This window comes from Montipora foliosa, chromosome 13, assembly GCF_036669935.1.
Source record: "Montipora foliosa isolate CH-2021 chromosome 13, ASM3666993v2, whole genome shotgun sequence".
Lineage (NCBI taxonomy): Eukaryota > Metazoa > Cnidaria > Anthozoa > Scleractinia > Acroporidae > Montipora > Montipora foliosa.
The window spans coordinates 43361150-43373649 of NC_090881.1; the positions used below are offsets into that span (position 1 = coordinate 43361150).

The following is a 12500-nucleotide window of genomic DNA, read 5'->3' on the forward strand; positions in this document are numbered from 1 at the left end:
GCTTGACTTTAATAGTACGACTGGGTAGACAAGCAGAGAGTTCACATGACAAAAGTTTATTCAGCCAGCCTTTCTTTTAAAGAGGTTCTGCCAAGTGGTTAACCCTTTTATACAAGATTGATTGATTGATTGATTGATCAGTTTATTTACCCCTCTCGCAGCTACAGCTGAATTACAAGGGCACCAGCACCTATATTACTATTGATATTTATAAGTACAAAAATTGTTCATCCGTTCAGTCCTTGCAACTACTTTAACACTGCTATTTACAACAGAGCCAGAGCGAAGAGAATAGCCATGGTGGGTTTCAGGGGGAATGGGTATTATGTTTGAAAGAAAACCTTTATCTCGCAAATTCTGCATTAACTTTTGGCATGATTTTTGCCGCCTTTGACTGAGGGGCAGCAAGCCTGAACGGTTAAGGGCTACATCATATGGCAGCACAGGGAAAATAATGTTAAATGCCCTTTTTTGTATCAATTCTAGGGCTTTACTCAGATAAACCGGAAGGTCTGCCCAGACGGGTGCTGCATATTCAATAACTGATCTAACCAGGCTACAGTATACTTGAACCAAATCCTGACAGGCCACGCCACATTTCCTTAACACTCTCAATGCGTATAGACGCTTATTGGCTTTTGCAAGGACGTATTCACAATGCTTATTCCAGGAAAGGTCACTAGAAATAAATACACCTAACAACTTATAGTGATCAACCCTCTCAATTACACGGCCAGATAAACACAGGGGAATTGCCGGGAAGGGCTGATATTGCAAGAAACTAAATATGATCTCTTTACATTTCTTTGCATTGAGGCGCATACCGTGGTCTGATGCATACTGTGCTATTTCGTTCGTGATGCAGGGCATGTAGCTAGGAGAACACCTAGGGATGCACTCCAAGACAGAAAGGTCGTCTACATATTTCACCCGTGTATACCAACCTGCTACCAATTTGTTAACTAACACTGCAAACAATATTGGTGCAAGTTTGGTCCCTTGGGGGATGCCACCATTAGGGAAAACACAGGGGGAAATAGCGTCACCAATTTTTACCCGTTGTGACCTGTGCGAGAGGAAATCCGCGATCCACCCAATAATGGCATCATGAACCCCAAGAGACCTAAGCTCCAACATAAGTACCGTGTGATCCACAAGATCAAACCCTTTGCTAAAGTCAGCTAGAAAAAGACGAACATAGCAGGCACCCTTATCTAAATACTCCAGAATACAATGAACTAAATAAACTAGAGCATGTGTCGTAGATTTGCCGCAGACGGCAAACTGTTTGTTATCGAGTTGGTCCACCACCTGCTTATATAGTAAGTTGAGCGTGAAACCCTCCATAATTTTAGCCAACTGAGAGGTGAGAGTTATCGGCCGCAGATCTTCTTCGACTGTTTTAGGAGGCGTAGTCTTGGGAATGGGAACAACCAGAGATGACTTGAATTGACTGGGGACCACGCCTTGCACAAGCGATGTATTGTACAAATCAGTAATAACAGGTGCCAGCTCGAAGGCAAACAGTTTCAGCACCTTACTAGGGATACAATCAGGACCACTGGATTTTACGTGCAAAATGACGTTTTATTCCTTGAATAGACGCTTTCTGAATGAAAATGTTGGAAAAGCTGGCTCCTCTAGGTTGATGAATGACCTAGTCTATGATGAATGCATTCTCTGATCTTCTCTTAAATATATCAAGGGAACTTGGGCTTCTTGCAGACAGTGCTACATTATTTTTATTTTCCTTTAATTTTATTTTTGTTACTATTATTCTATTTTCCATTTCTCTCGGCACACCAATTTGCAGTTCAGCTTTAAGTGCTACCATTACCATTATTTTTATCCAAAGGCTGTTCACTTTGCGTGCAAGTTTTGGATTCTATGGTCCGCCATTACTCACGTTCAAAACTGACCGATTAGACCCAGAAGGTTGGATTTAGGGAAACGTGACGTCATTTACCACTAGCTTAACATTTTAGCATGTAAATGCAGCTTATTTTACAGGCAAAACGCGACTTAAAAGTCTGTATGCCCGAAACTCCTGTGATGCATATATTAATTCAACCGCGTAAAAAGTACTAATACTAGTGAGTCTGACCAACAGGTTCTTGCCTATGAATTCGCGCTTATCCTGAATTGTTAATTTGCTTTGAATTCACTATTATCATGAATTTTGGATGTGTCTCAGGACTTGTGGTAGCAGAGAAAATTAAGGAAATAAAAAATCATATCCGTGGATTGGATTTGAACCCGGAGTTTCTACTCTATAGGAACCGCCTCTTTCCACTTTACCACTGAAGATCAAGACACCACCTTTCTCAAAAAAACATTTATTTAAGTCTACCATAGAATATCGCTGCTGAATAGTAATTAGGCCTAAGCTTTGAATTTAAATATTTAACTTTCTCATGAAGTTTGGACACCGACCTTTTGCAATGTTTAATGCTGTTTGTTGGCGAGTGATAATACAGCAGTATCAAATAGTGTCTGAAGTGTTGTCCCTGAAAAGCTAACGGTGTGGTGGTCAAGTGGTTAGGTGACGGGTTAACAATGAACATTCCCATGATAGAGTCCTATGCAATTATTGGGTTGTCTTTTAAAAAATATAATTATGACCATCTCCCATGATGCATACCAAGCTTTCAGTCTTCTTAATTCATGATAATAGTGAATTCAAAGCAAATGAACAATTCAGGATAATCGCGAATTCAAGGGCGACAACGGGTTGGTCTGACGTCATTTTTTTCTCGATCTAGCTCTCAAAAATTTAAATTTAGTAGATCATTAAATTGGAATATTACAGTTAAAATAAACAGGCGTTGTTATGAAATCAACACTTAAAACTTAAGAATTGATTTTATGGGCATTGCAGCCCTCTAAACAGTTGCATATTAATATCTCGTTATAACTTTGAGTGAGATAAAAAATGACATTTAAGCTTAGATCTGGAGTTAACGCATTACTTCTAAAATTCATTTCATCTCCATAGAATGTCACTACCAAAAACACTTCTCCTTACCATTACAATTACCATGCCCAGGACAATGCATCGGATGAATTTAAGAAGGAGACACTACTTGCTTTAAATTCTTGAAAATTTAGTCTACATTTAAAGACTTAGAAACACTTTGTTTTCATCATTTGCTGTAGGTAAGAAAAATACTGTCATAGCACTAAAATGGTTCTTGGAAATGGAAACAGGGCATTATTCCTTTAACAGGGCCATTCGCATTACTATTACCATCACAACTTTCCAGTGTGGGGAATTCAGTACAACATAACGTACAGTGAGTGTACCAGTATTTCTTCACAATCATACCCCTACAGGAACGTCTTGTGAATTAAGGGGCCCGAAATTGAATGAAATTATTATTCTTGCAGGGCTGCCCCAGTGGCGAGAGCATTCCCTTCCCTCGATAGAGTTTGTTGGTTCTCTACTTTTCTCCAGGTACTCCGGTTTTCCCCTCTCCTCAAAAGCAACAATTGATTTAAGGTGATTCCCTGGTGCACATAATTTCTTGCGTCATTGGCCGTATTTATACTAGAGGACGTCTAAGACGACAACACGCATTAACGTCTGGCCGTAAGTGCGACTAATATAAATACGGGACGCACTTAACTTCGACGGCTAGAAATCAAATTCACAATTTTCTTCAAAAGATACTGGGATTTAATCACCAAACAGACTGTGTGCGTTTCATTGCTAAGTGCGTCTGTTAAGTGCGTCTAAACGACACACTTAACTTGAGACGTTTAAGTCGTCTGACGTTTGATGCGTCGACCTTATTTCCCGTATTTATATTAGTCGTCTAAGACGTCTATGATGTCTTAGACGTCTTCTAGTATAAATACGGCCATTGGTGTGCGCATTAGCTCGTGCACATTGATAAAGTGGTAGATTTTCATTGACACCAAGCTTATAATCCGTCAAGGAAGGGTTATTTTCTACTGAACGGGTACGATCACCCCGATTTTCTATTTCCAATTTTTGCTCAATGCTGAGAACGGTGTCGTCAACAACAGCAACAATTTATGGCCAGTTTTTTGGCAATTTCATAAAATCATACGGAAGGAGCCATTATCAGTCGAACAGCCCGCAATGAAGTTAAATCTATTTAGGAGTGTCAAGTACTCTCAAAGGTATTCAAATACAATTTTCAAGTACGTACGAGAATTAACCATACAGTGACACGAGGCTCTGCATTACAATTATAAGGGATTACATTAATTTTTTTTAAATAAAATAGAGCTAAATTTGTCCAACATTGGAGATGCACGGCAATTGTCAAGGTGGCTTAAATACCTGCATTCGTCATCCCCTTTTAACTATATTTCTATCATTTCCTTGACATGTTACAACAGTATGCGAAGTTTCATTAGAAATCTATAACAAGTTCTGTTTCTAGGGAATCACCTTAAGTTTACAGACGGCGGTGCCCAATTAGTGCTACTTAACAATTACATCCGTAGCCCGCAAGGGATACGGGTCAATAGCCCATGACTCAAGGCCCAATGGGCTGGTGACCCGTGGCCCACAAGGGCGAATGGTCTTATTGTTTAAGTATCACCCAAATAGTCGGACAGAAAAGGCAATAATAAAGTTAGCAAATGCAAGTTGAAGAAATCTATATTTGGGAATAAAACGAAAAACTATTACTAATAGTCCTCTAGTAGAATAGCCAATTACAATGCAGGATTTGCATTAGACAACTAGTTAAGTGACACTTAAACAAAGTTCCTTTCCTTTCCTTTTTTAAGCAATTACACCCATTTGTAGTCCACAATAGAGAAGGTTTAGGTGCTAAACTGATAAAATGATAATACATGTAGCCCTGAATATGAATAGAAGACACGTTGTACCGTACATTACCAGGGCGAAATAACTTTTGACTTGAAAACACAACAGCTAAATGCAATAGTATGCGGGATGCATTGAACATTTAGGGTAGCCACTGGAACTATGAACAGCCGTTGCTGTGCTTTTTTTTCCCAGCATAGCCCTTCAAATGATTGACAAACTGCTTTGCTTGCTGATGGAAGCCCTTTTACAGCCATAACAATTACTAAGGACACCCCGAGACCAGTGTCACCGGAGATAGGTTCAACCAAGAACCCTGGGGCCGGTTCCTGAAAGGTGTAATAACTCTATTCCAGGGATAAATGTGCCTTATTCTAGGAATACCTTTATTCCCGGAATAAATTCTGGTCTGTCAGAATAGCAGATTTATTCCTGGAATAACTGTTATACTTGGTATAGTTTATTCCTTCTTCCAGGAACCGGCCCCTGATCACAAACTCTTATTTAGTTTTATTACATTGCTGACATTTGCAAAAGAAACGTGTATCACATAAACATCTACAGGCAAAATTATAAAAATTACAAGATCGGCTTTCTAACACTTTTACCATACATGGAAAGAACAAGTACCAACTAAAGTGCGAAACATAAAACAAACACATTAGGCAACCACCAAAACCATATGGTGTCATACAAGCACATTACAACAGTACACAAAGCATGTGCTGTTTTGTTGATGATACAAAAAAATCCTTATGAGAATCGATTTTCTAAATATTTTAACAGAAGATTTATGACAAAAGTAAACACAACACTTAAAAATGACTTCTGTAATTTTCCTTTGCTTTCCCTTATATCAATTCTCATGTCTCAAATTGTTGATCAGCCTTCTCAAAATCGGCCGGTCGACGGCTCAATGAGCCGCCTCCTCAGAAATCTTGACTGTTTCCTTCCAGTCAGAAAATGTCAGGCACAACACATTTCTAGCTCAAACGTAAAGTCACTGGAGATATAAAAGCTTGAAAAACCTTGCTTGACGTACAAATTCGCGTCTGCAATATTTTTTTTGTGTTGCACACATAAATATGTTTATTTAACTAACATTCCAGTATTTCTTATCCGACTTCATGCAAGTGTCAATTCCATATGTGAAATTTCATCACTTTAAATCCCCCAGATTGCACTAAATTGCATCTGTGAGTATCTATTAGCATGCCCCCAGACCCCCCTAGAAACTTGCGTCCTTTGGGCATTCCCTTGGGTGCCTTTAGCACCAAACCGTCCTCACTTTCCTTATGACCTGCTCCCCAAAAATATTTTGAGAAGGCTGGTTGATAACATAATCCACATTTGCATGCACTGTATAACAAATTATTATACTTGCCGCTTACATGTATGTTAAATCTATACATATGGTCATTATGACATGAAGTCATGCAAATGCCGTGATGCTCTTGCCAATAATCTTTCTTTTAAAATAAAACCAATTATTATTTTTACAGTGTAAGTGTACACAAAACCAAGAAAAAAGCATAAGGTACTACGTGTACATGTACAAAATTCAAAGTATGCTTTACAATGTATTTCACACATTTAGTTAATTATGGTTTAATAAACATCTAGTTAAGCTTAAGAACAAAAAAGGTTACAGAGCAATGTACTGTAATCAAACGTGTAAGGTGTTTACACTTTGCAACAATCATGTGGTTTGAAAAAATTAATGCATTTCAGTATTAAACATAATGACACTCACATTGCACATCAATATAAACTTGTCTGCTGTCATTTCCACATGCATTGCTTGCTGAGCAGTTGTACTCTCGGTTGTGTCTCCTGATGTTGGTCAAATTCAATATGCTTCCTGCTTCCATAATGTAATTTGAGTTATTGACCCAGGAAACATTTGGTTGTGGAAAGCCAGAGGACATACAGTGCAGTGTCACATTGTCACCCTCCCTAACAACAATGGTACGATTCTCCATAGTCACTGATGCAGGGACTTGAAAGGAAAAAGGAACAAAGTTAGTTGACTCTCCATTACTAACAATTTAATATCCACCTTGGAAGGCCATGACTGTGTGAAATACTGGCCTTGAAGAAACCCAAATCCCGTGTAAAAGTCAAAAGTAGATCTGCAAATGATATCGAGTCGTGTACACTCTCTAAAATAGTGCTCTGTGGGGTGAAAGGTGCAAAATACAACAAACACTAATCGAGTGAAGTAGCTAGTAAAACACTGAAAATTTGAAAATTAACCCACAAAAGTTAGCTGCAAACCTCACCTTCAACTTTAACAATGGTATTGTTGCTTGAAGCAATTCCTATAGCATTGCTGGCCACACAGCTGTAAATATGTTGCCCTTGGGTGTCTAGCACTTGGTTAAACACTCCTACGTTTGCTCTTGTCACGTTAGCAACCCTAAGACCATTTTTGTAAAGTGTAAAATTTTCTACAGCTGGATTAGAATCGCCAGCAGAACATGTTAATATCACCATTTTTCCTGCACAGATTTTGTGGCTTGAAGTGTTCAGGTGAACATTTTCAGGTTTATCTGCACAAAGAAAGGAAACAAAGAATGTGATAATTAATTGTGGCATTGTGACAGAAAAGGAGTCATTTACCAGTGTGAAAGGCACCTGACTGGTTACATAGCTGGGAGCTCTTGGATGTCTTACACACTGACCCTGCATCTAGTGGCTCACTTGAGAAGGGCAAGATTTCCCTAATGCACAATTAACTATACTTGTAAGCTTAAGAGGAGAAAAAGGTGTCCTTACACTGCACATCAATGGTTCTGACTGATGACCGATTTTTTCCACAGGTGTTGTTTGCACAGCAGATATACTCTCCAGTAGCCTCTTTGCTGATGATAGTGAAGTTTAACCACTGGCTTGATACTACGAAATCATCTGCACTTAATTTTGTCCAAGTGACGGTCGCCTCAGCATACCCAGATGCACTACAGTGTAAAGACACATTGCCACCTTCCAGAAGAGTTTCACTGCCACTTTGAACATGGACAGATATCTGAACTGGAACTGAAAACAAGTACCACAATGTAATTGAGACATGATAAATAAATTTAACATTTTAGATAATTACAGTTGTGAACATTAATCAGCTGCATTGTTACTGCTTGTATAAGTAATGTTGACAATGGCAATGATCCAAAATCGTGATTATGACTGAAATGATCTATTATTTTTCAGGAGTTCAAAAATGCATATTTTCTACAGTACACTGTATACCATCTATGAAAAAGAAGGCTATGAAAATACGTACATGCCCTGCAATGTAAGCAAACACTAATCAAGTGAAGTAGCTATTAAAACAATGAAAATGGAAAATGAACCCAGAAAAGTTAGCAGCAAACCTCACCTTCAACTTCCACAATGGCATTGCTGCTTGAAGCATTTCCTATAGCATTGCTGGCCACACAGCTGTAAATATGTTGCCCTTGGGTGTATAGCACTTGGTTAAACACTCCTACGTTTGCTCTTGTCACGTTAGCAACCCTAAGACCATTTTTGTAAAGTGTAAGATTCTCTACAGCTGGATTAGAATCGCCAGCAGAACATGTTAATATCACCATTTTCCCTGCACAGATTTTGTGGCTTGAAGTGTTCAGGTGAACATTTTCAGGTTTATCTGCACAAAGAAAGGAAACAAAGAACGTAACCATTAATTGTGCCATTGTGACAGAAAAGGAGTCATTTATCAGTGTGAAAGGTGCCTGACTGGTTATATACTTTAAGTGGATTTTAATGAATGTCTTTGCCATCAGGAAGCACCAGTGATAGGAGTTGTATCCCAGCTGCTGGCAGCTACATGTGTTTGTTGGGAGCTCTTGGATGTGTTACATACTGACCCTGAAAACTAGTGGCTCACTTCAGAATGGTAAGATTTCCCTAATGCATAGTGATAACTACATTGTAAGCTTAAGAAGGGAAAAAGGTGTCCTTACACTGCACATCAATGGTTCTCACTGCTGACTGCTTTTTCCCACAGGTGTTGTTTGCATTGCAGATGTACTCTCCAGTAGCCTCTTTGCTGATGATAGAGAAGTTTAACAACTGGCTTGATACTATTAAGTCATCTGCATTTAATTTTGTCCAAGTAACGGTCGGCTCAGGGTACCCAGATGCATTACAGTATAAAGACACATTGCCACCTTCCAGGAGAGTTTCACTGCCACTTTGAACATGGACGAATATCTGAACTGGAACTGAAAAAAAAAAGCCCCACAATGTAATTGAGACATGATAAATATATTTAAGATTCTTGATAATCACAGTTGTGAACAGTATACGTAACTAATGTTGACAATGGTAATGTTCTAAAATCATGATTATGGCTGAAATGATTGTTCTGCAGTTCAAATATGCATCTTTCCTACCATCAATGAAAAAGAAAGCTAATACATGTACTTCTACATGCCCTGCAATGTAATGTGCATGCCAACTGATCAGGCTATTAACAGCTGTTTAGATTTTACAAAGAGACAGCAAATTGTTATTCATAACATTTAAACTTACCATTGAAGGTTACAGTAACATCAGCACTTGCTACATTTCCCAAGCGATGCAAAGCCTTGCAGCTATAGATATGGTTTCCTTTACTCGATATGGTCTTAATCCAGGTTCCTTTGCTGCTTGTGTCCACGATTTCGTGGTTTTTCAAAAGTTGGTAGTTTTTTACCGGTGGATTGGCTTCAGACGCCTTACATGTGAAACTTATAACCAGGAAATCACAACAGTTTTCGTTCTCGGTAGTGTTAGTGACCAAATGGACAGTGGCAGGATTATCTGTAAACATGGACAACTAAATGTAAGTTCAAATACACTTATCTCCCTTGGTTTGGTGGCTGGTGCTGTGAAAAATGCAAAAACCAAAATGAACCAATAGTAATGTGCACATTATATTAAAGGGGTCTAAAGAATGATATTCTCTTTCAGTTCCTCCAAGAAAAGATGTCAACTTAAATATTCTTAAAAGTGTAAATGCAGCAGTTTAATAGTTGTTTAGGTGTTCATAAAATGATCAATGATTATCCAATTAAATTCAATTAGTCCAATAGCCAACAGGTCTACGACACAGGTCATGGGTCACAGGCGAGTGTACATGTACATGTCACTGTGCTACAAAAGAGTATAAAAATAAACAACACTATCAAAAAAGTGTCTCCTTGCTCTAATCACTCTACAAAAAAATAATTAATACATTGTTTCAGGTTGAGGGAAAATGTTTTGCTCCATAGTTCATCAACTGAGCAATCAGGGACGCCTGGTCTTGATCTGTGGAATGTGACCTGAGTTTTAGACCTGACTTCCATTAGCCTTGTTACTGTGAGTGATCAGCCTGGTATTAAAATTGCATAGAGGATATAAAATCATAACCATCCGAAAAAGACTACCATTATTGTTTGTTTGTTAGTTAGTTAGTTAGAGAAAATTAACTCCATTAGCCATGACAAAGTTTTCTCAACTTGTTTGGATCAGTTTGCTTTAAATCAGTCAATTTATAATTCCAGTGCAAACACATTACACAAACATTGCAAGAGGACAGTAAAAATTTTATGTCAATTATTTACATATAAGCAGTAAAGAATAATATATTAAAACAAATTATTATCAGATGAAACCATACCTTTTGAATAATGAAAGCCAAAAACACAACATGGTAGAAATTTTGATCCACATCAACACAAAGAGAACTGAAGTGATGCTTGACACGTTCTTTGAAATGACTCAATTTAAAGTTTGTCAGATGAACAAAAACAGAAGGTGATTCATGCACAATGATAGCAGAACTGAACGTAAAGGTGAATTCAATATGCATTAGCTTTCCATGCCAAAAAAGAAACTATAATATTATGGAGTCAAAAGAAATCTGCTTTTACGATCACATGTCGAAACTTGTCATGCACTGTTCTGTATACTGGTATGGCTTTTTCGCCCTGATATCCCTCAACACATAAGTGTAAACCATGCTCTTTTGCTGGTATCAGCTTTCCCGTCATTTCGATGTGAATAGCATGTTGGGTAAATCACAATACCGCCGTTAATATTTTGCCATTACATGTAGCAGTTCTATCCTCCACTCTTCCATAAACAATTACCTTGCTCTGGCAATACAGTGTACCTCGCTTCCAAGACATGACACGGATGAAACATCATGCTTCAAAGAACTCTTGTACCTCTTGGATTTCATTGCATATTTGGTATCATGCATTTTATGTTACTCTTTTTTATGCACACCCAGAAAACTGTCCAATTTGCAGAGTATAGAAAAAGATAAGAGTGACTGACCTGACAATGAAAGTGGCTAAAAAAAAAGTTGCCAATTACACAATTTTATGCAGTAACATTTCGAACAAGTCAGTAGCAATTTCGAGTCCTGTTTAATAAAGTGGCAAAGACGTTTATATGTGAATGAATCTTGGAGAAAACTTATGCATCTCCTTCTTGCTCTCTTGTCCTATCAAATATAAGATTATTCTTTTACAGGGTCACCATTAGTTACAGACTGGAGTTACATGTATATTAATCATCAGTCATAAGCCTTTTGACAAAGCTGTCTTGTGCTTGGCATCCGTATGCCTCAATGCAATTAATTAATAAACAACTGGGGAGCAGGGATGGTGCAGTGGTAAGAACAACCGCCTCCCACGTATGTGGCCAGGGTTCGATTTCCCGATCTGGCATCATATGTGGGTTGAGTTTGTTGGTTCTCTACTCTGCTCCACGAGGTTTCTGTCCAGGTACTCCGGTTTTCCCCTCTCTTCAAAAACCAATGTGATTTGAGACTTAGTAGACTTTGACAGCATAAATCGGCTGATTTCATTAGTTTTTCATTATATTTACTAAATATTACTATTATCTATTATTAACAATTGCAGTATTACTATCAATTATTATAAAGCGCATTTGATCATTTTACCATGCAGAAAATGCGCTATTATGAAATGAATAAATAATAATAATAACATTATTATTATTATTATCATTATTTGATTTGTTATGTAAGTTGATTTGATTTCATTTGTGCACGACCCCAAAAGCTCTTCAGCTTTAAACATTATCGTGTGAAAATAAAGTTCTACTACTATTATTACTATTATTAGGATAGCTTTTTATTCATAAAAACTAACACCCTAGCAAAGCACAAAATTGAAACAAACTTTTTATTAGAGGTTTTAGACCCAGTAAAGACAGACCTGAAAGTTTATTGAATGACTTCAAAACAGCATGTGGGTCCAAACAAAGGTTCACCAAGAAAAACACGCAATGCCTTATTAGTATGCTTTATAAAAGAATTCTAATGAGAAATGTTTTATCATTTTTTAAAGTTCATGTATATGACGTTTATTGGTGACCCGATAAGCTGTTTTGCCCAAGAACTATTAACGAGTCTTTGAATGCTATATTGCTATATTGATATTATAACACAGTGCATAATTATAGAGTAAAAAAATTATTTAATAATAATAAAGTAATCTTTTTATTAACGCCTTTGTAGCAAATGGAGGCTTGGCTGGCTGCCAGGCCAATGCAAAGAAGGTATAATGCCCCAGAGCATGTCCTACCCCCATCCAGGAGCCCCACCTGCCAGACCCAGCCCTGAACTAAACAACTGTCACACTGAACCAGAATAACTCAGTGGAATTTACAAATTATTATAAAGGAATAAAGAAAG

At 37.8% G+C, this 12500-nt stretch overlaps 1 protein-coding gene across 1 annotated transcript in view; it reads right to left on the reverse strand.

Moving 5' to 3' along the window:
* LOC137982328 (hemicentin-2-like) overlaps positions 1-12500 on the reverse strand; it is a 104803-nt gene that overhangs the window by 39508 nt on the left and 52795 nt on the right. Inside the window, exons 7-12 of the mRNA XM_068829406.1 lie at positions 9341-9610; positions 8770-9030; positions 8184-8453; positions 7583-7843; positions 7087-7356; positions 6558-6803 (exon numbers count right to left, since the gene is read on the reverse strand). Of these exons, the coding sequence (XP_068685507.1) occupies positions 6558-6803; positions 7087-7356; positions 7583-7843; positions 8184-8453; positions 8770-9030; positions 9341-9610 (1578 nt within the window). The remainder of the gene's footprint in view (positions 1-6557; positions 6804-7086; positions 7357-7582; positions 7844-8183; positions 8454-8769; positions 9031-9340; positions 9611-12500) is intronic.